We start from the raw sequence: 22,395 nt of genomic DNA, 5'->3' as shown, positions 1-22,395 counted from the left end.
ACAGTTGCTTTACAGAGCCAGGATTCCAGGTTCGATTATCTACTTGGGTGACCGTCTGTGAGGAGTTTGCACATTCTCCCCGGGTCGCCGTGTGTTTCCTCCGGGTGCTCCGGTTTCCTCCCACAAGTCCCGAAAGAGGTGTTGTTTGGTGAATTGAACATTCTGAATTCTCCCTCAGTGTACCCGAACAGGCGCCGGAATGTGGCAACTACAGGCTTTTCACGGCAACTTCATTGCAGTGTTAATGTAAGCTTACTTATGACATTAATAAATATTATTATTATGGAATTAGTTAATAAGTTTGTTTCTTCTTTGCTGAACTTGCTGTTGAGTCTTTGAATCAGAGATTGGCTTCAGTGATGGATTGCCTTCAAATGCCGATTGTTACAATCAAAGCAGGTGTTATTGCTGAGCAAGCCAGACCCCAAAGCGAGGTCTATGCACTGATCACGAACTTTGTTTAAAATTGTGAAAATAAGGAGGAAGAGCTACTGACCACAAAAGCATAGAACTCCAGTAACACTGTTAGAATTTAAAAATTTTTAAGATTTATTCAGAAGAAAATAAAACATAAACACTTAAGATTAAAGTTACACAGTTAAAACAGTCTCATAGAACAACCCCCCAAAGAACCCTGCTTGATCAAAAATACACAAGTAAATTACATTATTGGTAAGAACCCTCTTATTGATATTAACCATGAAAATCCAGTAATATTATCCAAGTCAAGGATTGATTGTCACTTCACTAATGGTATACCTCACGATTTTTTAAACAATTCCATTCCGATGTGGAATTCCGAAAGGAGGTTCAGAAACAATTTTGACGGAATTCTCTGATAATGGGGCTATGTCCACACACCAGCAAGAAAACGGACTTTCCTGGAGAAAGTCCAGAGTGATTCTCCGTTTTGGAGGGGGCTAGTAGGCCATGGGATGCTCCTCGCAGCTCCGGCTGCCGATACAGGGCCCTGCACCTCCGGCCGAGGTTCCGCGCATGTGTGTAGCAGCCCCGCGCAACATGGCGGACCCACACCGTTGGCCCACCCCGCCAATATAGTTTCTCCCCCCACTCCGAGATGGCGTGCACCCACTGGTCGGTGGCCCCCGATCGTGAGCCTTACCATCCTGGAGACACCCCCAGGTGATGGTTCCCTCCGCCCCCCCCCCTCACCCCCCACCACCAAAGCAGCCGCTGACTGAGTCCGCAGCCGCCACTGTGCCCACCAGGCGGAACCGTGAGTGAACCACGCTGGGGGGGACTCGGCCATTTGCCGGCGGAGGATCGCCGCGGGGCCTCATTCAATGGCCCCCGGCTGACGCTGTGTCGACCGCGCACGCGTAGTTTCCATCGATTGTCTGGACCCGGAGAATCGCGGGAGCAGCGTCGGACCCGATTGCGGGTCCGCCGCGGAGGCTTGGAGAATCCCGGCCAAAGAGAGGGATTTTCCATGCAATCCTCCATATGTTTTGCGGCAGTGGCCTGTCATTGGCTGGCGGTGTGATCTTTTGGTTCTGCCATTGTCAACGCAATTTGCCATTGAATGCATCCCTTGTTACCGGAAAAGCCACGTTGGGGGTGCACCATCAGTGGGACCGGAAAATCCCTCTAGCGTGAACGACAAGAAAATTATTGCCAAACTGTTTTTTGAAAATAATGACTCTTCTGTCTTAACATTGGGTAACTGCCTCCAATTCAAAACTTTCACAGCAGTTCACGAACAAAGGTGCTCGTGTTCAGAGCTTTCCCCACATCCATTTGAACTTCTTAAATATTTATCCCTCCTTACATCTCAGGTTCCATTATTCCCAACAGCTCTTTGAACTCATCCCCTCCAAACAGAAAAATATTTAATGTTTTTTATTTTGCCTTTACTTTTGGGACAATAACATTTAATATATATTCCCCTGGTTTAATCATGGAAACTTTGCAAGATCTTCATCACCTCTGAACTCCCTTTTAAAGTTCAACAGCTGAGAAACCAAGTGCGGGATTCTCCAGTCGCCGATGCCGAAATCGCATTCGGCGATCGGCTGGAGAGTCCCTGTTTGCGGTGAAATCGGGGTGGCGCCGCTTTTGCGGCCCCTCGAAAACAGCGTACGCGCAGAATAGGCTGCACACCATCGGGAAGGCCTCAGGACATCACCCGAGGCTTTTCCCTGATGCTCCGCCCCCAATGGGCCGAGTTCCTGACGGCATGGAACACTTTTCCTTTTTTTTTTCGTTAACCCGGCGTGATGGCTGTGGACAGAGTTCAGCGCCGCCATAGTCAGGGGAGCAGTTCTGCGGGCAGGGGGGCTTCACCGAGGGCTGGGGGTACTGGTTGGGAGTGGTGAAGGGGTTACTGGGGGACAATATGTGGCAAGCCGGGTCGCGCGTGGCATGGCACACCACTGTAACTCCCCAGATGTGTGGCGAATTTTCAGACCATATTTTCCTGCATTCTGTTGGGAGGGGGTGACATGGATTACACCATCATTCTGGCAGCATGAGGGTCTGGTAGAGCCAGAAAAAAGCTGGCTCCATAGAGATCGGGGTGCCATCTTTAAAGGTCACCCTGATCAGCACCAGGTTTAAAATCTAGCACAATGCCCTGCCCCACCGCACAATTATCAGTGGCTCCGCCATGGTCCAGCCAGGTTAGCGTTGCCCCCTGGCATCAGTTGGCCCTGCCCAGCACAGATTAGCACTGTCAGTTTAATCACATTTAAATTTATTGAAACATATTACATGAGGAGCGGGAACCTCCACCAACGAGGGGCAGGGAAAATCAAGGAACAAGATCTTGCCGGCAGGCATTTCCTGACTCACGTGGGATTTTGAACCCATGTTGCCACTCTCGCTCGTGGCGAACACGGACACAATATCGTGCCCCCATAATTATTTCATGCAATATCATAGGAGAGCAACAAGGCTTTTACTACATATGGAGAACAGATATTAACTGTTGCTGATGTGTCATTTCAGATGTACAAGGCTGAATTTCCTTGGCCCTGTAGCGATGGGTTTTTAGACTGGGGCTGCTAGGGACCTGCGTTGGTTCAGGTCCGTAGTGCATTCCCTCATCTGGGGAACTTTCACAGGAGGGGGCTGGAAAGCGGGTTGGCTCCCCACTCCATGGAGGCAGACAGTCAATTAGTTTGAGTCAGGCCACACTGATGGTCCCACCTTGAATGGAGACTGCCAGCTCACTTGAGCTGGTCTCCCGCTGATAGGCCAGGGGTCCATCAGAGTCAAAGGATCTGTGACTCAATGAGGGAACGGATGGGCGAAAAGCAGCGGCCTCCTCCATTAATAACCCAGGAAAGCGGTTTCCCCTCTAATCTGATGACCGTAACAGCTTCAGTTGGTCTGACATCACTACGGGCCCTCTGATTGGACCTGCAGTCTCAGATACCTGCCCACAATTCTTTTTACCAGTGTGGCGGTGGCCAATAAGAAAGCCAGACTCCTGGAAGGTTGCTCTGATTGGAAGCTGAGGATATGGATGGCCTTGGGAGTCCCACAGGGCTCGACGTTAGGGTCCTGACACAAACTGGAAAATCTAGCCCACAGTTGCTGAAAAGAATAGCACATAGACCTTTCATTACACTCACCAGTCTTGCACTGCATTGAAGGATTCTTCATTTGTGATGTCGTACATTAGGATAAAGCCCATGGCGCCACGGTAATAAGCTGTGGTGATTGTCCTGTAACGTTCCTGTCCAGCTGTGTCCTACATGGAACAAAACAAAATCAACATGAAAGCAACTCCTCAATTTATTTTCCAAATCTAAAATATTTAAGATCATGACTCCATCAGAACTACATATCAAACTACAAATTTGAGCATTCCATTATTTAAAGTTGAATTGTGCTTGCATATCTTGTAAACTAGAATTTCTTCTTCATAAAAACTTGGAAAAGGCTGTTACTGGAAAAAAAGCTAAACATGTCAATGTTGGTTAAAGATGGGTAATGTTGAACATTTTATTACGATCCCAGACCTGACCTCAATAGTTATTTAAATTTTGTAAGACTGTGCGGAAAGGATATCTCACCCATGAGTGATTACCAGAAGAAATAGGGACCTGATGTATTAAAACAAACTTTATTACTAACATAATATTAGAATATCTTTCAGATCACACCAGAAAGTAACTTACAATTACCCCTTAAACAATACTACTTAAATCAGTCAATACAATACCGTTAACTGCTATCTTTATTCCCACTTATACAAGAAAAGAAATCTCAGCTCTCAATCCACTTTAAACCATTGGCACTCAAGAATACATGCTTTACAGAGATGTTCTTTGAGAAGGAAAGATCCTTTGACATTGTTTTAAAAAATAGATCCGACTCCCGTCAGACCCATGCAGAAACTCTGGATTCCAAAGATGCTTCTCTCCTTGTTTCAGCTCCCCTAGAACTCAGACAAGTCTGCGCTACTTTAAAGACTGTTAATATATTTTAACTGGACTGTAGTGAGAGCCTGCCTTCTGGTCACAGCTTCATTCAGCTCCCAACTGAACTGCTTTCTGCAAAATGCCTGATGACGTAGCTCCACCCAGTAACATCATCATTTTACCAAGCTGAAATCTGATTAACTACACAGGGAATCCCCTTTAATCCATACAAAACTATTAGCCCAAGCTTTTTATGATGGTTTGATTGCACCCCTGGCTCCCAAAATGTACTTGCCTTTCAACCCAAGATTCTTTTAAAATGGCAGGGCGGCACGGTGACACAGTGGTTAGCATTGCTGCCTCACAGATCCAAGGACCTGGGTTCAATTTCAGCCTCTGGTGACTGCATGGAGTTTGCATTTTCTCCCCGAGTCTGCGTGGATTTACCTCCGGGTGCTCCGGTTGCCTTCCACAGTCTAAAGATGTGCAGGTTACGTAGCTTGACCATGCTAAATTGCCCCATAATGTCCAAAAGGTTAGGTGGGGTTACTGGGTTACGGGGTTAGGGTGAAGGCGTGGGCTTAAGTAGGGTGCTCTTTCCAAGGGCTGGTGCAGATTCGATGGGCCGAATGACATTCTTCTGCACTGTAAATTCTATGAAAACATGACTGCAGCAGTCATACGCACACTAATGCAGGTGTTTAACCCTTACTGCACCAAATACCTATAATAGATCTGAAATTCTTCTATTCATCACAATTATTTGAAGATCCTGGCTGCCAAACTCAATTCCTCAGTGCCTATATTTCCATAACTATGGGTGTGGTTTGGAGTCCAAAAATGTGTCCACACCACGAGTGCACACCTATGATGTCGACCTGACTGGATGTCATTTTGGGTAGGTAATTAACCGGAGTGCTGGGATTGTGCACAGAAATATGCAGAGCAGGTAGATGTTGATGTCAGTCAGAGTGGAACTGTGATTTGACTTGTGCGGCAATATTATTGACTTCAGTTAATGCCCCCTCTTAATCCTGCATATCTGAACATGTGCTCAGCAGCAGAAAGGGCCTCACCCCCCACCCCATACAAAAGCTATTTAAAAAGGTCAATGACCACTTTCAGGTTAGATGCAGATTGATTTCTGCTGCCTGTAGCAGTGTTTGGTAATTTGTAGTGCTATTTTAAGAGGCTGAAATCTACAGGGGGACGTGAAGGCCTTGGTTGTCACTTCAAGGGTTCTACTTATCCCCCTTGCTACTCGTTTCTCTTTATCTATCTTTTTGGCCTACAAAATTACAGAGAAAATGAGCTGACACAGGTAGGCAAGCTGCTAGAAAATTGGGTTTCTTCCGGGTGCTCTGAATTCCTCCCACAAGTCCCGAAAGACATGCTTTTTAGGTGAATTGCACATTCTGAATTCTCCGTCAGTGTACCCGAACAGGCGCTGTAGTATGGTGACAAGGGGATGTTCAGTTACTTCATTGCAGTGTTACTGTAAGCCTACTTATGGCACTAATAAAGATTTTAGAGGGAGGAGGAGTAAGAGAGGAAAAGGACACTTGGTAGGAGGCCATATTCACCTAGAATCTTCAGGCAGCAATCCCTTGCCTCAAGCTCAGTCAAAATGGAATGTGTAATGCCCCCATTTCATTTTGGAGCTGCTCACTGATATTTGCCACCTTTTGCAGTCTCGGTGTAGAGTGAGGTTGCATTGCCTGGATAGTGGGCTACCCAATGATGCAGGGTTCTGAATCCCGCAGACACATCACTCTACAGGAACCATATATAAATTCATCTGGAAAGGCTCCATTCCCTGGAATATACAGATGACGTTCAACCATAATCAGTGGAAAAGGATATGGGCTTCAAATGCTGCACATACACCATGACATTAACCTCAGGATTTCTGGCAAGCCTGCCAATGCACTAAGAATCTATGTGTGAATATCCATCATCCTTTATCTGTAGGCCACCCCAATGAAGCCCTTACTGAGTCCTCTGCAGCAGAACTCACGAACTAGCGCCAGCGCTACCCTTGTCCCCTGCCCTGGCTGTAGGCCCAGTGTTTCACCTCATGCAGATCCCAACTCACAGTTACCCTTTAAAGTATACACATTTTCCACATCTGAGCTGGAGACAAAGCGTAAGATAAAGCGATAGTATTTCTTTATCATCAGTGCCCTGCTCCTCTTGATCTTCATGTTCCTGCACCATTGCCAGGTCAGAAAGGAGAAAGGCACAAGGGTAGGGCTGTTGTCAACTGAAAGTGTGAGGTGCATGCTTCTAGCATCTATGGCTTGCATGTTAAAATAGTTTGTGGGATGCTGGGGAAGTGGGATGTGAGGAGGAAGATTGGGGATAAACAAGTTGTCATCTTCTATGATTTCAGCCACATCATTGTTCACAGCCTCACTCCAATGATGATATGCACCATCTCATCGATGGAGTTAAAGACAAACCGCTATATATACCCCTGTTAGTTAGCCGCTGCTGCTTGCAGCTATGTGCCACTTTGTTCCACAAGAGATAGGGGTTTAGGTCAGTGAGCGTGGTGTAATCTATTTAGCTAATATGCCTGTCATGATTGAATAGCTGGCAATATGTGCAAGCTGTGAGATGTAGGTGTGAGGCTTGCAGCAGTTTTAAGTATTTGAGGGTGGGAAATGTGAATTGTGATTGATCAAGATTGTTGATGGGTGAATGAAGAGTGTGTGGTGAATTGGGCAGTTTGTGAAACTAGTCATGCAGTTCGTGGAATATAAAATTTGTAATGACCTTGAGCACTCGTGTAAGATCATTGAATTTCTTGCAGCACTACATCTAGATTCTGATAAGATACCAGTTTAGCATTGACCATGATTGCTGTTCTCTTCCAATGTCTTTCCAGTGTCTGCCTAGTTTTTCTGGTCTCCTCTGGTCAGAAGACCTCTCTCCTCTTGTCCATCTTCTGTCCCCGCGGTTTCAGAGAACCATGCAGCCTGCCTTGTGCCCTGTTGTGCTATTTTTTTGTGTTTCCTGGGTGAAACTTACTTTTAGAATGAAATTCAGTCAAAATGAATCATCCTTTAAGTGATGCAATTTGGGTTTCAGTAGTGTTGGCCAACTCGAACTTACCGAGCCTCTGGTGATTTGGCATGTCTTTCTCAGACATACAGCCACTCAACAGCACAACCTAATGCTGGTTGCACACCACAAACATAATCTGGAAGTTGGAAATAGTGGCAATCATAATCCATTGTCCATTTTGGGGAATATCCATTTTACCAGCTTATCTTTCAGATGAATGTTGGGCGGGTAAGTTTATCTTTGAAATGGAACATATCTATGTTAAGAGCCATGTGAATAAAAGCCTCAATACCTCAGATCATTAGCACTACCTTTTCACTGGAATTGAAATCTAGCCTGGTCTGTTGCTGGGTATCTCAGATGGTCCTATAGAGATGAGTATGGCTGTCTCAAAGTAATTTGTGGTTAGTATTGAACAAGGCAAATACACAGATTTGAACATTGGGGGGGGGGGGGGGGGGGGGGGGGGCAGTAGCATAGTGGTATTGTCACTGGACTAGTGATCCAGAGACCCAGAGTAATGCTCCGAGGACCTGGGTTTGAATATCAAAGAGGCAATGGTGAAATTTGAATTCAGTGAAACTCTAGAATTAAAAGTCTAATGATGACCATGAAACGATTGTCATAAAAAACATTTGCTTCACTAATGCCCTTTAAAGAAAAAAGTCTGCCATGTGACTCCAGATCCACAGCAATATGGTTGATTTTTAATTGTCTTCTGAAATGGGCCAGCAAGCGACTCAGTTCAGGGGTAATCAGGGATGGGCAATAAGTGTTGACCCAGCCAACAACGCCCATATCCCATCAATATAAAGAGAATTAGGCTAGTGAGATTACAATGATAATGCAAAATATCTGTGTTTGACCTGGGAATGGTGGATGATGAGACTAGGGGTCGAATTTTCCCATCCAATGTGGGGCCAAGCAGCATTGGGTAGGGTTTCAAAATGGCAGGCTGGACCTGATTTTGGGATTCTCATCTTTATGCCTGTCACCAGCAGTCTTCATCAGTGTCGGATTCGGATGCAGGTCGTACACTCGCATCCAGTGGATCTCACTTCACCAGCTTCATTGTATGAATGAGCCGAATTCTGGGGGAGACATAGTTCACACTAGCTCAGAGATATTGTGAACCATGAGGGAACCCGGTTCTGGAGTCAAAAACCCTTTGACAGACGAGTTGCTAACTTAACATATAAATTCATTGCTATATAAGTTAAATAAGTTATTAATGCAGTGATTGATGATAGGGCTTTGTTTTGAAAAGGTAAGTGGCCATAAAATTGACTAGCATTGTGAAAGTGGAAAAGTATTCGGATGCATTAAGTACATTATTAATTGAATACAGTGATATTCTGCATTGTTCAATAGCAAAATGCATAGTTGACTTGTCAATTGTCCCCTGGGCTTTTTAATCTTTTTCACTGATTGACAACTTGAACACACGGCTGAGCTCTCTAACTGATGGCTCAGGTATCTGTTCCACTGCTTCAAAGCTTGAATAGTTGGACTATTTCTATGATACTTAGCTTATTGAAACACTTAAAAAGCTTTAATGTAATCAGCTCCGAAGGTTTATTTGACAGTCATGCAATGGAATCTAATTATGAATGCTTGGCTGAGCTCCAAACCCACAAATGGATTAATGTTTAATTTTTGGAGGGATTATAACATAAATATCAAAGGGACCATGAGTTTATCTATATTGACAGTGTTATGCAAGAAGATAATGGTTTTCTGAAGTAGCTTTTGAACTACCATTCCTTCATTTTGATAATTTTATAACCTCTTAATAGGATAATTATTTTTCTGGTGGTTTTTGATGACTGTATATTTTGACAGTTTTATGAGCATCTCAAAGACTTTCCAATATTATTATAAGGCTTGAGAATTCTATACATACTGGCTGAGGGGCTGAGAAGATATTTGGCGGCATAGGGTAGAGGGGTGTGGAGGGACATAGGAGCATGGGGCTTAGGGAGGTGATATGGGTGAGGGTTATATGCGGTGAATTGGAGATGGTATGGAGAGTGAGTGAGATGGTGAGGGCTAAGGGGGCTAATACCCATCTGCCGAACTGGGACGATGTCTCAGTTAAGAGAGGTGGGACTTTTAACCTGCCCATTTCCAAATCCACCTGCCTCCATTTCCACCTCAGCCCTGCTCTTGGACATGGTAGCCCCAATTCTAGCCCGCCTCCCCATCAACATGCCATGAAAATAACATGGGTGTGCACGACTGGGCAGAAGGTTGGCTTGCGATATTTGGAAATGGACTGACTTGCAATTCCTGCTGCAAAGAGAAAAACCCAGCCTGAGGGTACCCGAAAGGGTAAAAGTGCATCTTCCAACACTTGTGTCCCTTATCCTTAGGAGTGCACAAATTCACCCAGAAAAAAATTAAAACAAAGTAACGACAAGTGTCAATTTACCACAACTTGTCTTGTAAACAGTAATTTCCGATGAAAGAGGATCTTCAGTTTTATTCCCAGGATCACCAGGAGATTTTTCGTTTCACATGAAAAATGCTAATAAACAAACAATGCACACTGATCCACTCTACTCCCTGCAACAGGAAAATCCTGGTAATGTTGACACATCCTTTCTACATTATTTGATTGCCTGTCATCATTTGTGTCACACTTTTTCCACAATCTCCTTTTCTTTGTAAACACTGGTGATGCACATACAAGTTGGAAAATCTCTACACACCTTCACTGTTCGGATTAGGCACTTTTGCCAATAAATTTCCACAATTATTTCTGAATGCATTCGGAATTTTGTTTCCATTCTTCATTTTTCCCTTCACTACCACCACCTCTCTTCACCCACCCCATTCCGTACCATAACTTAAATTCCAAAGTTTTCAAAATAATTTGGGATGAATTACCTCTCTATCCCTGTTGATTATCCCTGTGTGATTCCTCCCGCTTGTCACCCCTGTACCCCAGTGTTTGGGAATAACGGAAGTGCTCATTAAGAAAACTGAGAATAAGCAGGCCAGTCTGTAGTGCAGTTTAGGCAGTTGTCCACATGCACTATTTGATTATAATTAGCCACTGTTTGGATTTCTGACATCCTGGGTTTCTTTAAAGGACAGTGGAAAGCCCTGCTGTAATAATTGATATGCTGCTGCAGGGGGTGGAAATGATTTGTCACTGTCCCAAGTCAGTTATCATTTTGTTATGAAGATAGCTTGGATTTCTCAGTCTGCGCATACAGCATCCTGCTAATTAGAAAAATTGACTGAATGAAATACAGTGCATGACAGGTTTAAGAGTGGTTAAATGCTTGTTTAGGAAGCTCAAATCTGGATTTGGGCTCATTTCAAACAGAGCTCTTAATTTGCTAAGTACTTTGATTTTTATAAAAATAAAATTAGCAGCCATTGGTTCTAGTTCATGCTTGAGAAGCCAGAAACGCAGTGCTTTGCGAGGAAACAGAGATGAATTGCTTTGTTCCATCACTTAAATTAGCCAATGCATTCAATTTTTTTCCTCTTTTTGTACCAGAATTACCAGCACGCCTCATCCCAGTTCTTTTGAGTCTCCCTGTGTAAAATACCATTCCCTATTAGCAAGGAATGGTGGAAGAGGGGAAGGAGTGGGTGGGATAAGGTTAGAGAAGAGGTGCACATCACAAAATTTATAATATTTACTTTGAACTAAATGGGGCAAATGGCTTTGTTATCCACAATGGCATCTACCTGGATACTACAGAATTCACCAGATGCAAAGCACCAGGACCACTTCTCCTAAATATGCGCCCATCTCAAACTTATCCTATGCTTTAAACAAAAATAACTCGGTGTGTATCAGTAAAAAAATATAGAACAGGGTCACTGATTTATAGCTTTGATGAGGAAACAGATGGTTGCAAAATTCAATTCCTAAAATACCAATAAAAATAAGAACAAAATTTGACTCATTTAGGCCCTGAAAATGCATTGTGCATGCACAACACATCTGCAGCTGACTCACTACGTACAACACAATGAGGATCTGCTAATATTTATTTTCTGTATATTTCAAAGTTGCAGCCATCTTAAAATAGCATCTTTTAAAATATATATATTTTATTCCAAACACACAAAAACACATAAACATCACACAAAATAAACAAAGTACACATGTTTTGTTCAATTTTACCCCTCCGATATGCCAAAAATCACTACCATAGGGTCCAGCATCATCCTTACCCCCACAGCCCCTGACAAACTCTCAAGCACCCTCTCCCAAAAATTACCCAACTTTGCACACCCGCAGAACGTGTGCAAATGGTTAAGTTGCAGCTAGCATCTTGTCCATCACATCACACATCTTGTGACACAGTTCTCATACAAATTGATTGCAGTTGATTTTGTCACAATTTAAAACAGATGTGATTCGAGCTCTCCGCAACGTAATGATCAATTCTCCTCTGGCAGCGCACCCACGCCCCCGGGTTTCCCGATGGCGTTGGCTGGCCACAATGGGGAACCCCATTGACAGGCTGCGGAAACAGAGAACTCCACTGCTGACGAGGGAGTAGCACGCCAGAAAAGATGGTTGGTGGACCGGAGAATCTCGCCCCAAATATGCCAAAGGTGGAAATGAAGAATTCTATGGCTATTCTGAAACAATAAATAAAGATTAATTAAAAATGCCAATAAAAGAAAGGGGATACCAAATCAAACTATTTCCTAAAATATGTTCAGCAATTATCCTGTTTTTTCCATTAATTTGAGCAGTTAATATGAAGGTAATCAAAATTAACAAATTTTTATGGAATTTATGAAACTCAACTATCATACGGCAGGATCGTTCAGCCCTGCCAGAAACTAGGATTGTCCAATCTTGCCAAAAGTCAATGGAAGTCTGGCTCGGCCGTCGAATCTACCACGGCAGTTCCCACCATGACGGGGCCTGAAAATTGCAGCAATAGTCTTTTCTTCATGAGCAATGTCTGCCACTTGTTTTTCATATTGGAAGCTTATGCCGATGTGCCAACCTTTAAGATAATGCACATTTTCAGACTCATCGGTAAGCATTCACAAATCTGCCTGGGATTTCCATTTGTAAACCTTACGCTTTGTGTCTTCCTCTGGATCAAATGAAAATTACTGAGGAAAATCATCAGAGAAGCTAGTCTCAGCTGTTACGGTAATTGCGCATGTCAGAAATAAGCTCTTCAGCTTTTTCGAGATGTCTTTGAAAGCAAAAATATGCATATAACGGTGGAGAATTTCATTTGTGTTGTGGTATTTGTAGCCATCAAGGTGGCCACCTGCAAAGGACCATGGGAATTATGCCCAACCCAGGACAGATACAGAACCCATGTGTATCTGAAACACAGGTAACCAGACCTGATCAAAACCCCCGCTCGTTTGCATTTTAATGGTCCATATTCCCAGGACAATAGAACTCCAATCAAGCAACTGGTACAGCCATAGACTGATCGGCGCCACTCCCCTTATTCAGAAAGCCCATCTGCCAAGGTCAATGACCGCTAAGGACCCGCCCAGCTACCAAGGCACCCGTCCCTTTATTGGCCGAAATGGAAGACAGCGATCAGAGCCCTGTTGAACTATTGGGTCTAAGGTTAAGGACCACCCCAAAGGGCGCAAAATCCCAGAGGGATAAAAGAGAGCACAGCCATGTGTTCTGTCTCTTTTGGATCCAGCCTGTGCCAACCCAATTGCAACAGGAACAGCCAGCTAAGTTCAAGACCAATGATCGCTACCTGACGGATGAGCCCAGCAGCGACACAGCCACTTTCTTCGAACCAGCCAAGTGAAATCCAGATAAAGGTCTTATCCATTTGCACAGTGCCGGTCGCCCTGAAGTTAAGTATAGGTTATTGTAGCTGATAGGTGTAGTTTAACTCGTAGTAGATATCGTGTTTGCATGTTCAGATAACTCTTGTGTATGTAAATAAACCATCTTTTGAACTAACTAACTCGTTGTGTGGTCATTTGATCGATATAAGAGAAGGCTTGTGGTTCACCAACATTATTAATAGAGCAACATTTTTGACGAGGCCGTTGGAACCGAAACAGAGCAACATATTACACAGACCTACCTGACTCCCCAGGAGCAGGCTTGTCCTGGCCACTACCTGTTGGCCCAAGTGGAATTTGCCATTAATATAATTGGAAAACCCTGTATGGACTGCACAGACAGTGACTCATAGCACTGTCTGCGAGTGAATTGACGCAAGTCTGCATTAAGCCACTTTGCAAACTGAATCTTAGTTAACTTTCTAAAAATACATTCTGCACAGAAACTGCCGAGTCAGCAGGGGTCAGGTCTTTCTCTTTTCTAATGTATCTTCTCATTCTTGTTTTCACATTCCTCTATGACCTTGCCCCTCCCTATCTCTGTCATTTTCTCCAGCTCCACAACTCTTGAAGATATCTGCACTCCTCTAATTCCGGTCTCTTCAGCACCCCAATTTTAATTGTCCGGCCCTTGGTCTTCAATTACCTCAGCCCCAAACACTAATATTCTCTCCACCTCGCTCTCTTCCTTTAAGACACTCCTTAAAACCTACCTCTTTCAGCAAGCTATTGGTCATCTGACTGAATATTTCCTTACGTGGCTCGGTGTTATACACTATTCAAATCATTTATACATATATCAAAAAAAGCAGTGGGCCTAACACTGAAGTAGAGAACATCACTGCAACTATCCTGTGGTCTGAAAAATATTGTTTACCTACACTGGCTGTATTCTGACCTTAAGACAATTGTTATCCAATTTGATAGGGACCCTCCTATTCCGTGGCCAGGATTTAAAAACCCCGCTGCGGCATGTCTACCCTCGTGGATGTGGTGGACCAAATTACTTTGACAGTATCATAGTATCCCATCGGGCGGGGGGTGGGCATAATATCCTGGCCCATGAGCCTCAATTTTGTTAACCCGTCTTTTATCTAGTACTTTGTCAAATGTTTTCCGAAAATACACAAACAACATTCATCACATTTCCTTCATCAACGTTTTCCGTTATTTAATTAAGAAACTTCAATGAGATTAGTTTTTTTTTTTAAATTTAGAGTACCCAATTCATTTTTTCCAATTCAGGGCCAATTTAGTGTGATCAATCCACCTACCCTGCACATCTTTGGGTTGTGGGGGCTCAATGAGATTAGTTAAGCACAATATGCCTTTTATAAATCCATGTCAGTATCCTTAATGAACTCCCAACTTTTGCTTGTGCAGTTTTACCACCGCTGATGTTAAACCTACTGGCCTGTAGTTAATAGAGCCAGCCTTAAAACTTTTATTGAGTAAGGCCGTTACATTTGTCACTCTCCAATCCTCTAAAGATGGAAAGATTAAGACAAGCCCTTCTGATATCCCCACCCCTCTTCCTTTTGCATCCTGGAATGCAAGCCGTTTGGACCATTTGACTTATCCACTTTAAGTGTAGACAGCCTTTCTCCCACCTCCTGCCTCTCACTTTTTACCACCTCCATTACCTCAACCGTCTCCATTTCTATCAAGATTTTGTTTTCTTCCTCAGTAAGCACTGATACAAAGTACTCTTTACATATTCTAGTCTTGCCCTGTGCCTCTAAGCATAAAGCACCTGCTATGCCCCTAGTAGGGCCCACTCCATCTCATACTACTCGTTAGCTATCTACATGCCAGTAGAAGGTTTTTGTGTTCCCTTTTATGTTAATTGCCATTCTATTCTCATTCGCTCTCTTTGCCAGTCTTCTTTTCCTCTTCACTTTCCCTCTATTACGGTTAATCTTGTTCTCACCTGAAGAATTCACCTGGTAAAAGAGGAGTGCAGAATGCGGCTAAACACATGTTCTGCTGTGTGTTTAAGAGAGGACATTTACTGGAACACTGGGGCAGTGCTGGTCAAATCAGCACTTGACCCGGAGTGATATTGCGACCTGTGTACTCTGCATACTTCTGATGCAGGCTTCTAACATCGTGTTAATGCTTTCACCCAGATGATATTCTGCAGATGCCATGCTGGAAGTGTGTGCACGTGTTGCAGATACAATTTTGGTGTCAAGACAGCATTCATAGTGCCAAGATTATGTGCACTGTGGAGCTCAAATTAGCATCGAAGCTCTCAGGAGTGGGACTTAGACCTTCAGGCTTTGCAAAAGCAACTCCGAAAATAGATGCAGGCTGTCTTTTAAACAAATGATAAATTATATTATCTTCACATGTTCTATTTTATACCTCTAAACATAAAAGGAAAAAAAGCAGCTATTAAGGAAAATATTAATGCTTAAAGCTGTATTTACAAAAACTGTTGGTTTAAATACGGGGGGTTGCATTTTGTGTGCTCCCATTTGGCATCTTTCCAATGGGGGGGGGTACATAAAATAGGACTGCTACCACTCTACCAACTGCCCACCCACTCCTGAGCTCACCCTATCAATCATATACCATATGGTTCAGTAAGGCAACACACCACCACCACCTTCACAAGGGCAATAAATACTGGCCTAGCCAGCCGATGCCCAAATCCCATAAATGAATAAAGTACAAGGGTTGGGTGACCATCAAAATAAACAGCCCATCCATTATTTTTAATTGGTAATCAAGGGTCAATTAAGCATGTTATCAAATCCTGATAATACGCTGCCCATGTCATAAAATATTTGGTGTGGGCAACCGGGCAGGAGCCAGCAGCCCAAATATTTAAATACAACCTTCAAAGAGTGGGAAGGTAGGGAGGTTCAATCTTTGGGGGCTGCACTTTGTGGATCGGGGTGAGGACCATCGAAGATGGAACCACCCCTTCCTTCCTACCCCTTAAAACTAACCTTCTTTACCCCTTTGGCTCCCTCCCTGACCAGCCAAAACCCTCCCTATCCCTTGGCTTTCTTCGTCGTCTTCACGCTGTTTGGCAGCGTCCAGTAATGCATTCTTATTGCTGCTGGGGCTGATGGAGCTGTCGGCCTATCAGATTGGCCAGCAGCTCCAGAGGGTGAGACTTCTTTCACAGTGAGTGGTGGAGGTTCCACACAGCCCTTGTTGTGCCCGCCAGCAGCTGCCAGGCCTGCTGATTCCCAGCATTTTCTGCTTACATTTGTTTTGAATCATACTACATTGCCTCATTGAGAACGAGAAAGATTGTGTTGCTTACAGCAGTGTAACCTCTGTCCACTGAGATTAATGCCATGGGACATCTGCCAATACACCTAATAATAGGCTTGATTACTGTCATTTAAGAAGTAAAACTTTAAAATTACATAATTTTACAGGGAGCGCTGTTGGGTGGAATCTTCCATTCTGGAGACTAAAGGCACGATTTTGCGGCTTTGTTAGCCCCGGGTGCAAACTCGATAGTGGCCATTAAATCTCGCAAGCGGGTAAAAATGTGCCAGCATGATCTGATTGCCATACAATTTAATAAATTCAGTTCACACAAAATCACTGGACTTGATGCCATAATGTACGCCGAAGGCATTTCTTCCCTCCTACCTCCTACCCTCCACAGACCAGCACAAATCATTACTGGTTTTCAAAAATGAAAACCAGTCGTGATGAATACACTTGGGGTGCAGAGGTGCCTGTAGTCCCCCCAGGGGTTGAGGGAGATGTCTGGGGCATTGTCCCCTGGCATGCTGGCAGTGCCCCAGCATGGCCAGTGGGCACTGCCAGGGGCTGTGGCAGGGAGTTACCCTCCTCCATTGGGTGGGAGTTCCCCTTCTGCTTGTGGTTGGGGGGCTGGTCCTCTTATCCATGGGGAGGGGAGGCATGTAAGGTATTCCCATTATCGACCAGTGGGGTTCCTGATGTTCATCTGGTAGGGGAAAGGGGGAATCTTATATTTACCTTTGAGATTGGGATGGCCTTTAACTTGGACATTTCAATAAAAGCTGCTGCTTGATGATTGAAGGAACCCTTGTTTTCACTGACCTTAAAGGAGAATTCTCCACTATAATTACAGCACTAAAATTCATTACAAATGTGAAAGGACAGCTAAAGACACATTCCTGATACTATAATTTCGATATTCTGATTTGATTGATTGAAAAACATTCAACCTCAAGTTTATTTCTTTCATCAATCATATACAATTTGCTCCACTCAATCTCATAGGGTGGAATTTCCCACCAGCAGGGTTTTCCACACCCAGCAAAGTAAATGGAGTTTTGAATGGCTCGCTGCATTTTCCAGCCCCACCACCTCTGTGGCAAGGCCTAAAATTCAGCCCATATACCAGTTCTCCCTAATAGTCATACATTGTTAAATCTTGGCATTGCACATATTTCCAACTCTCCAGCAACTTGAGAATCAGCATGTTCCAAGCTGTATTTAATTGTTATCTGTATTTACTCTCAAATATAACCTTCAATTATATTTCCAACCAGATATTTGTGAAGCCAGCATTCCCACACAGAAGAATCAAATGCAGACAAGCAAACGGGCAGAACATAGGAATTCTGTGCATGTTATTCTGTGCCAAATTGTCATCAAGTCCTCTGCAAGTTACAATGTCATACAGACAAACCAGAGTTGACGGATTCTAGAGTTAATCCAACCTTTCTGATGTAGTATAACTGTAGCATAAAACTAGGTTTTCACTGCAAACATAATTGTGCAAACACTCTTTATCATAGAATCAACAAAATAGTTTCCCTCGTGATTTAAAAATATTAAACCACAATGTATAATCACCCTAAAAGAAGATAAAACAATCATTCACATTTTTCCAGTGTCTTTCCTGGCCACAAAACATTTTGCAGTCTCTGAAATACTTTTTAATTATAATCACGTGTAGAATCCAATGCAAGAGACATAGAAACGCACAGTAGGATAGAAATGAACTAAGGTTTATTTAGGTATGCACAAAAATACTAAGCTGACAACTCCTCTCCCTGAAGGGACACCCTCCTCGACCTGCACCCAAATTGTAGATTACATACTGCGAGATTCCCCCTTGTTAGGGGGAAACCCAACCCCCAATTGCTGGGAGAGTTCATACTCCAGAGGCAAATGGGGATGAAGCATAGTCCGTGGCCCTTGAGGGGTTCATAAGAGCAATAATTGGGGAATTTTACACATTAGCAACGATGCTCAGATCAATATAAACGTTGGTTGAAAGGTCTTCTAACTCCCTCAATGACTTGGAATTAGCTGACCTCACATAGGGAAAGCAGTTGGTGATTTTGTAACTAGCTTCAGAATCTCTGGGATGGGAGGGATAAACCATAGTTCCCACAGTGGGATGCTGCTGGAACATCTTTAGGTACTGGTTATCCAGATCCATACATAGAAAATAAGCATTGATGCAAGGTACCAGAGGGACCCTGTAATGATGTACTTTCAGAGACTTCATTAGAGAGGGGTTTATTTTGTGCTCTTCAAGAGCAGCAGCATGTTTGCATCTAATTTTAAGATAACTCTGCCAAGGTGAACTCCCCCCGCAAGTGAGTCCCAATTGGTTATCCAGGCCAGGTGACCTTTACTCTGCTGTGTTGCCCTTGAAGGAAAAATCACTACAGATCCGTACTCCTCCACAATCCTTATTTTCAGAAAATTGGTTTAGGAGTTTTTTTGAAATGAAATGAAATGAAAATCGCTTATTGTCACGAGTAGGCTTCAATGAAGTTACTGTGAAAAGCCCCTAGTCACCACATTCCGGCGCCTGTCCGGGGAGGCTGGTACGGGAATCGAACCGTGCTGCTGGCCTGCTTTAAAAGCCAGCGATTTAGCTGAGTGAGCTAAACCAGCCCCTATTTTTTTTTTTTTTGCCAGGCCCTGGGCCCTCCCCTCACTCTCCTCAAGGTGCTGCTGACTGCCTGGCCCTGGGCCCTCCCCTTACTCTCCTCAGGGTGCTGCTGACTGCCTGGCCCTGGGCCCTCCCCTCACTCTCCTCGAGGTGTTGCTGACTGCCTGGCCCTGGGCCCTCCCCTCACTCTCCTTTTAACCATCCTGAAATAAATTTCATTTGCCTTGCAATACTGAAGTGGATTACTAAGCAACTGTATCTGAGTGATCACCATTTTATAGCCAGTCTTCACTTTTGTATAATGGTATCACTGCTGTAGCAATTAACCCAATTTGGAAGGTATTTAATCTGAGGTAGAACAAGCCTAGAATAAAAAGCATAATTGCTATAAATATCAGAATATTTAATTACGGTGCAAGCACTCCCTTCCGCAACGTATTAGCCAATATCTAGTAAGGGCAAAAATAGATCATTTTAGTAGTTAACACTTGTGAAATGATGGTCATGTTTTGTAACCAATTGTATTTTATGTATTCTCCAGCTTTTCAACCTCTGGCTTTTTAATTGTACACAGAATTATAAAACAAGCTAAATGGAGCATAAACATGATACTTTCCAAAATCATAATTTTAAACAGATGATTATGAATATATAAATGAGAAAACTGGATCCAAACTATCTTATGCAAAAGCAAAATAACACAGATGCTGGCACTCCAGAATAAAAACTGGGCATTTTCTGTTTATATTGCGAGCTATATTATGTCCCTCTGTAAATTTTATTTTCTCCAATTGTTTGCATCAGTCTGGAGATAAAAGTGAGTGTTAACAGTCAACTTCTAGACCACACTTCCGGTGACAGGGATGTGCTGAGCGGATGCAGGAAAGGTGGATCACCCTCCAGGAATTAAGGAAATAGGGACTTTTAGCATGACAATAGGCCACTAAACCTGTTGAAACACCCCCCCCCCCCCACACACACCTTCCCCCCCACACACACCACACACACACAAGAAATGCCCGGGAATAACTCAAGGACCCGAATGGACTGTAGAACCAGCAAAAGCCGAGAGGAGAAATGGGACATACCAGCAAGCTGGCCACACCCGAGCATGCTGGGTCACCGGGGCTCATGTCCAACTACCCACCGATATGCGAGTGAATGAACCTCCTGACCCAGGAGCTAATAAAACACAGGGACGCCATCAAGCTCAAAATGATGGCAACAGTGAAGGCGGTGGTCCTGGGCTCCCTGGCCAACTTCAAGGTGACGTTAGAAAAGGCTGAGTTAACGTTGGAGGCACAAGAGGCGACAATCAGAGACCTGGAGAAAGTGGTGACCGACCAGAGTAACCAAATTGTCTCCTTGGAGATAGAATTGGCAAGGTTGGTAGCGACACAAGGACACTGAAGGGGAAGGTCCAGGACCAGTAGAACCGGTCATGCGGCCAAAACCTCCACATCGTAGGTCAGCCGGCAAGAGCAGGGACCCCACAGAATATGTGGCTCAGATGCTGGGTACGCTGTTCGGGAGGGTGAGCTTTCCCAAACCCTTGGAGATAGACAGGGTCCACAGGTCATTCAGGCCAAAGCCTAAAGCAGGAGAACAACCAAGGGCCAACATGGCAAATCTTCACCGGCACCAGGATCAGGAGAAGATTCTAAACTGGGCAAAGCTAACATGGTCCTGTCTGTGGGAAGGCCACTTGATCGGAGTGTACCAGGACATGGGGGCAGACCTGGCCAAGTGCCGGGCTGAGCTTAACACAGCCAAGGCAGCCCTTTACAAAAGTGGGTTATGGTTAGGAATGTTATACCGGCCAAACTGTTGGTAACCTTCCAGGGGACGGAATTCTACTACACTGCACTGACCGAGGCGGATGGGTTTGTGCACAGACACGGGCTGGGTAGGCAGCAGCAACAGCAGCAATAGTAGAAACAAACTCTGTAAAAACAGAAAAGGACAATTGCATGGGGCAGAACTGCCTTGCTTTCAACCCAACACTGAGTCCCAGAAAGGACAGGGTGAGAGAGATAAGGTGCAGAGATAGGTGAGGGAAGGGGAGGGCGGGTGTGGCAATGGCGCTGATTCTCCGGTCACTGGAGAATCGGCGGATTGGCGTCTGGATGGCGTCGCGTGAATTGCACCCGGCCTGGCAATTCTCCGACCTGGCCCCGGGGTCAGGGAATCCCGCCCACTGTCTGTAATCATTTTAACCTTAGTTTTCATAATATTACTGCAAAAATACAACCTATGAAATATGAACATTTCTTGTATTCATCACAAAGTGTAAAGAATTGTAGAGTCACAGTGTTGGTCTTCACAACCATACAGCATCACTTTCGTTAGCCCTCCTCCCAATGGCATAGAACTTATGCCTATCTGGACAAAGATCTTCTGACAGGCCCACAATGTCAGGCAGACAGGACGGCACTCTCATAACAGATCGTTCATTCATTGTTAAAGGACTCGGGTATGAATCAGTGGACCCTAGACCTCTGCACATAACACTGCTCTGGTGCTAAGGGACAAAGGAATTTAGGGCTGAAATTCCCTCAGACTTGAGCCGGGGAGTCAGCCTGCTGGCAGCAGATAGACAGGAGTAAGATAGAAGCAATAGCTGAGCAGCATCACAGACCATTCCTCACTGTTGAGTCGCCATCACCCTCCTGCACAGACTGGTCAGTAGGCACTTAAAGATTCCCCAGCTCCAGCACCTTGATGAGTAAGATCTCTGCAACCCTCATCCCATGGACGTGGAGGGGTCATGACGAACTAGGGAGGTGCTTTTTGAGCTGTAGGTGTAGTGTTTGCACTTTCTCCGTGTACCCGGTGTGGGTTCCCTCCAGGTGCTCTGGTTTCCTCCCACTGTCCAAAGATTTGCAGGTTATCTAGATTGGCCATGCTAAATTGCCCTGTTGTGTCTATAAAATGAGGTGGGGTTATGGGGATAGTGTGAGAGCATGGGCCTAGGTAGGGTGTGCTTTCCAAGGGTCGGTGCACACTCGGTGCGCTGAATGGCCTACTGCGGCACTGTAGGGATTCTATGACTCTCCCTAAAATCTGCCAGGAGTACCTCTTCCCTCTTTCTTCCATCTCAGAGTACAGTGCAGTTGCTCAAGGACACCCTGACATCAGGGAGACAACATACCATTCTGGATTCATGTATGGGTCCACAGAAATGCCTGTCTGTTCCTCTAACTATAGAATCCTCGATCATTATTGCTTTCCTGATCTTCCTTCTGCCCC

General features: G+C 44.4%; 1 protein-coding gene across 3 annotated transcripts in view; it reads right to left on the bottom strand.

Annotated features, from left to right (window-relative positions):
• rab3c (RAB3C, member RAS oncogene family) overlaps window positions 1-22,395 on the bottom strand; it is a 214,020-nt gene that overhangs the window by 59,580 nt on the left and 132,045 nt on the right. For all 3 annotated transcript variants that reach the window (XM_038790966.1, XM_038790965.1, XM_038790964.1), the window contains exon 3: window positions 3,597-3,715. In XM_038790966.1, the coding sequence (XP_038646894.1) occupies window positions 3,597-3,715 (119 nt within the window). The remainder of the gene's footprint in view (window positions 1-3,596; window positions 3,716-22,395) is intronic.

Source organism: Scyliorhinus canicula, chromosome 3 (genome assembly GCF_902713615.1).
Source record: "Scyliorhinus canicula chromosome 3, sScyCan1.1, whole genome shotgun sequence".
Taxonomy (NCBI): Eukaryota; Metazoa; Chordata; class Chondrichthyes; order Carcharhiniformes; family Scyliorhinidae; genus Scyliorhinus; species Scyliorhinus canicula.
Note: the sequence above shows the minus strand (reverse complement) of the source record. Positions and strands in the feature narration are given on the sequence as shown.